The sequence below is a fragment of the Phodopus roborovskii genome, unplaced genomic scaffold (genome assembly GCF_943737965.1).
Source record: "Phodopus roborovskii unplaced genomic scaffold, PHOROB, whole genome shotgun sequence".
NCBI lineage: Eukaryota > Metazoa > Chordata > Mammalia > Rodentia > Cricetidae > Phodopus > Phodopus roborovskii.
The window spans coordinates 11,620,070-11,626,069 of NW_026126602.1; the positions used below are offsets into that span (position 1 = coordinate 11,620,070).

The 6,000-nt window shown below is 35.5% G+C and overlaps 1 protein-coding gene across 1 annotated transcript in view; it reads right to left on the reverse strand.

Moving 5' to 3' along the window:
• Window positions 1-4,906, reverse strand: part of Malrd1 (MAM and LDL receptor class A domain containing 1) — a 602,535-nt gene extending 597,629 nt beyond the window's left edge. The window contains exon 1 of the mRNA XM_051205714.1: window positions 4,708-4,906. Within this exon, the coding sequence (XP_051061671.1) occupies window positions 4,708-4,906 (199 nt within the window). The remainder of the gene's footprint in view (window positions 1-4,707) is intronic.
• Between the last annotated feature and the right edge of the window lie 1,094 nt (window positions 4,907-6,000).

Consider the following 6,000-nt stretch of genomic DNA (forward strand, 5'->3'; position numbering starts at 1 on the left):
ACAGAGCCAAAAGGGGTATATGAAAGGGTTTGGAGGGATGAAAGGAAGGGGTAAATGATGCAATTATGTTGTAATATCAAAAATAGACCATAGATAAAAATAAATAAATGTGGAACAGCATTCTCTGGACTTACCTCACCCAAGTGGCTAAGCAGTGACCCTGAAAGTCTTGCTCATATTCATTGCCCAACACAGAACTTTCTTTGCTCAACTACAAATTACAGAGTATATTGTTGTCCAACCAGGAAAAATAACTTAAAATACTGATATGCCAAAGGCTATAACAAAGACAGTCCAGTCGGTATTGCTGCATGAGACAGAATACAGCCAGGAGGTCTTACTGGGTCAGTTCCATTCAACATTAGTGCACAGGCAGTGGCCAAGCTCAATATTACAACAAAGTCAGATGACGCACTAGCAGAATCCCGGGCTAGACTCAGTAGTGAACACCTACTGCCATCTTCAAAGGCCAGCAGAGCTGCCATTTTCCTACATGCTCTGGCATCAATGTAAGGACACAGTATTATAAAACCTGTCAAGTACATGCAAAACAAGCTCTCAGGTCCAACATTATGTTACAAAATAAATGTTAATAAACTTAAATTTATGAAAATCAGTTCAAGTGTCTTTTAAAGTCATAGTACCATGAATCTCAAAAAAGAGAGATCTTGGAAAATTCACAAATATTTGAAAATTGAGAGTGCTTGCATATATCCAAGATTTGCAGCTGGAGAGGTGGCTTTATGAAGAAAGTGCTTGCTGTGCAAGTATGGAACTCTGTATCAGATCCCCAGCATGAAAATAAAAGCCAGGCATAGCAGTGAGTGCTCACAGTTCCAGCACTAGAAGACATATGAGTGTGTCTAGGATTCACTGGCCAGTCAGTATAGCAAATTGCTGAGTCTCAGGTTCAATGAAAATCACAGTCTCAAAAAATAGGATGCAGAAAATTGAGGAAGATACCTGGCATTAACCTATGGCCTTGATGCCATACATACAACATAAGCACTATCACAAAGACATGCATGCACAGGTACACACACACACACACACACACACACACACACACACACGTGTGCGCTCACTGTTGATTTCAAGTATACAGTCTACCATTACACATAAAGGAGTTAAAATGAAACAAAAAAATAAACCTAAATTAGCAGAATGAAGGTACCAAAAAGAAGATTTGACATGATTTATGGGGTTATGGCTCCCATGGCACAAGCAACAAAAGAAATAATATACATAAAGGATTGCTTCAAACTAAAAAGTTTCTACATAGCAAATGAAGCAATTAGCAAAGTGAAAAAAACAATCTTCATAGTGGAAATAAAAGGTGCCAATCACATGGCATGCAAAAGGAATATCCAAAATACATAAGGAATTGAAGTAATTCAATAACAAAACAGAAATCTAATTTGAAAATTGACAAAGGACATAAAGAGACATTTCCCAAAGAAGTCCTACATATACACAAATGCATGCAAAATCAGATTACAGAGGGCTACCTATTGAGATTGATTGTTATGAAAAGTTAGGATAAAGTAGCTAGCCTGGTACTTCAAATTCATGTCTCAAGTTTCAGTTCTCATTTATCACAAAAGAGACAGTGACAGGTGAAAGAGAAATGATAAGATAAATAGGAAGGAAATGGATAATCTGGACATTTCTGATGGGAATGTGAATATGAATTAGTGCTACCATTGTTAAAATTACTATAAAACTAAAAATGTAACTACCATGTAGTCTGTAAATGTCACTCTTATGTATTTATATAAATAATTTAAATTAATATTTTAAAAGAATATCCCCATCTCACCATTATTGCACATTAATCAAGATATACACCTAATCATTGATGAATGGATGAAGAAAATAGGATGTGCACACCATGATATTCTATTCAGACTTACAGAAGTTATGTTACTTGCAAAAGCTATTATTCTATTTGCAACAGCTAAAGAACATTGTGCTAACTGAATTAAGCCAGGCATCAGAAGAGAAGTGTCTCATGGAGCCATTTCTATATGGGGTCTAAACATTCTGAACTCTGAGAATAGAATGATGTTACTAGAATTTGGGGAGAAGATGGGACGTTACTACTCAAAGAGTATAAAGTTTCAGATGGAGAAGGAGTAAATTTTAGATCTATTGCATAATAAGATGACTAATCAATATAGCTTATTTCAAAAAGGCAAAACAGAAAAATCAAGTGTTTTATAAGAAAAAGTAAGAGAGGTAATTGGTTGTGCAAAATTATTGATATAACCATATTCTACTATATACAAATAACATTGCTGTCACACAATCTGGGATACTAGACCCATGAACACTCAACAATATGATTGCTTTTACTAGACCTCACGAGATCACACCAGTGAACTTGTCAGCATATAGAGTGGGAAAATCACAAGGCCCCAGCCCTAGATGATGAGTTACAATAGTTCATCACTACTGAAGGATGGAAAATCGGTTTTGTCCAGTGATTAAGTTGCTTATATTTTTCCAAATCCTAAGCAGTCAGTCCAAAATACATGTGTATAAGAGAAGTACTAACTGAACTTTGGGGAAGAGGGAGGTGATGTGTGTGTGTGTGTGTGTGTGTGTGTGTGTGTGATTTATGTGTTTGTGTATGCATGGTGTGTGTGTGTGTGTGTGTGTGTGTGTAACAATAGTAATCACAGAAAAATGAAGGGGGAACATGAAGAGTTAGATGCAAGAGGAGAATTAGAAATAATAAAAATACTGTATACATAATCTATGAAATTCTGAATAATTTAAATTTTAAAAAAGGAAGTCCATGAAATAAAATAAGAAAAAATAACATTTTCAAAACATGAATAAGATCAGTGGTGGATGGCATTAAACTTCAGTTTTGACAGTTTTATTAAGAACATATCAAAGATTTACATGCTGATCGATTTCTTTAAAGGTCATGGGAATTGGATATTAAAGGGGGCATAGCCTGAATTTTTATTTCAACATAGCTACTGTGCCATCACTATAATATTTTAGGTCAAACTAAGCTTAGCATCACAGGTTTTTGTAAGTGACCTTGCTTTGCATCATCCTGTCACAACCTCTTCCTGAATGCTGTGTACAAAAAACAAAACAAAACTGAAATTTTACAGTGTCTCATTTTTATTTCCAGGTTCTTGTTCACATTTTAAATAAAATACCAAAGTAGAAAGTTCTCAGAAAATGACAATGAAAAGTGAAAAAGTCAAGAGGTGACTTCCTAATTTAAACATTTAAAATGAAACATGTTAATTTGACAGATCAGGGACTATGCCGTCCCCGGAGACTGGCTTATTAAAATTTCATACAGCAGAGACCTTTCCCACTCAGCAGCTTTTTCCTGCTTTTCCCCACATTAACCTTTTCCCCAAAGCAAGACCATACATGATATCACAGCAAGAGCACTAAAAGAAGCTCCATAGAAATTAATCATAGATGGACATTGCACTTCCTGTCAAGCCAACAAAGTGGTTCCTCTCTGCCACCCACAAAGGACAAGAAGGGCTTCGCAAACAGACCTAAGCATGGGGCAACATATCCATATTTAGCCTTACTGGGAAAATTGGACAGATACAAATGGATCCTTGTCCTTGGTTGTTCTCTGTATTTAATAGTTACTAGATATGAAACAAATGAAAATCTTTAACTGGGAAGAAATCATCACCTCTTCTTCAGGAAAAAACTGTTCAGTGATCTTATTCTTCTTGATGTAATTATGAATGACTGTATTAGGAAGACAGTGGCAAGAAGAAATGTCAAGCTTTATTTCCACAAAAGAATGTGATAAATTCATAAAGCTACTTATCTGAATAGAATTAGAAAATAGAATTTGAATAATATAATGAGAAATAATAAAAATCAGTGGTTCTAATAATTGCATCAATGGTTGTATGAAGCAACAACAAATCTATAGCAATTCTGTAAAAATGTCATTTGCAAAAGGAGGGTGTATAAAAGAATGATACAGTCTCCATGTGCACAGTATTGTGTTCCTTCAAGATTGTGCATTGTGGTAGAAAGGTCAGACACATACCTCATCCTCCTTTGGTACATTCTTTCCTGTCATTAGCACTATTCCAATAAGCAATGGAGCATGTTCCCACCTGTTCAGAGATTTCTCTCAACTTACAATCTTGTATAATAAAATGAAAATTCAAGTTCACATAATCAACAAATAGTTCACCCCAGAATTTAATGCTCATCATACTCTCAACTCTTCTCTAGTAAGATACGCAAGCTGACATTGTGCTATGCATATTAAGTCATTTGGCAGTAGTGTCTCATAAGTGAAAATAAAACCTTTCATCCAAACTAAAATTAATTTCCATATTAAATCTACACTTTAGCTCATAATTTCCATTCTAGCATTTTGTGACCAAATTAATGAGTTTCTTTGAAGTTTTACTTCACTAATCAAACATAAATGCTAAATTTTTGTTTACTTCGTTTTTACAATCAGCAAAAAACTGTTTTAAAAACCTTTCCATCTAGTTAAAATTGTAGTGATGTGATATTACAACAATTTTATACATGAATCATATTTATTAAATACAATATCTTCACCATTAGAGACTCAGGAGTAAAGTCATACACTGAGCAGGAATCTGGCTGGATCCCTATGGCTCCTCACAAGCCTCTGTCTGAGGATACCCAGAGTCCTGGAATTGGTGGAAGGAAAATGACACTTACATTGCTGCTCATCACTGTTGTCCCCACAATGGTCTGTGAAGTCACACACATGGTCAGAAGGCAATGAGACTCCATTACTGCACAAAAAGGCTTGGGCTCCTTGCTGACTCAGTGAAGAAATGAAAAGACAGACAGTCCAAAAGAAACAAAAAGGTCCATTTACCGGGAATACCAACATGGCAGTCTGGAAAAGGAACATCCCTTGGTGTTAGGGATGCAACATCAGTCACTTACAAGATGAGAGCTCATAACTGGAAGCCTTTCTTTTCTCTGTTTTCTAGATTTGTTTCCCGTGAGTGTAGCTTGTTCTCTAATACAATTCTAAACAGATGTCCCTGGCAGTAACTTACTCTTTAAGAGGAAGGACTTTGGAAAATATTTAACTTGAGTAATTACACCTCATCAGAAGCTAGGTGAACATAGCTGTTTATGACCCTGTGTAGAGTTTTATGACCTTGCTATCTGCAGAAAGAAAAAATTAACAAAGAGAAAATACACAAACTGAAGAACTACAAAATAGTTGTAAACTTACATAAAGATTGTCCATCTTCATTCTCACCCCTTTCATTTAACCCTTTTCATGTAAATTTAAGTCGTTATTATAAGACCAGATTGTAAGAATTACTGAGTAAAATGCTTATTTCCTTTTGGAGGTTACAAACAACTCAGAGCCTTGGGCAGGCTAAACACATGTTCAACCACCAATCTTTGTGTTTTGATTTGCTTTGTTTTTTGTTGTGTTTTGAAAGATGTTCTCTCTCCCTACATAGCCTAGACTATCCTTGCATTTGTAATCCTAATACTACAACCTACCAAACACTAAGGAACAAGAATAGGAGAAAATACAGACAAGCTTGGTGTCAGGAACTTGAATTCAGATATCCCACTCATGAGCATAACTAACAGTTTCTTTTAATGTATACCAGCTCACCTGTCCATGCACCTTAATTGGCGTTAAGAAAAAAAAGTATGGGACTTGGGATGCACAATCAGAATTAACAGTGTATTGAAATAGCTAATATAGGGACATTAAATAAAGAATACCAGGAAGGGACACAGACATTTTTATTAAGTCCACTATTTAAATATCTCTTTACATACAATTCCTTAGGGTTCTTGACTTTTCTTCTTTTCATTGACAGGGACCAGAGGAAATCATTTCATTTAATCGGGATGTCTTTGAGCTCACTATGTTGCCAAGTTTGACCTTGAACTGACTACCAGCCTCTATCTTCTAAATGCGGGATTTAGAGGTATACGCCATCATGCCTGTCTCTTAGAGTTGTTTTTGAC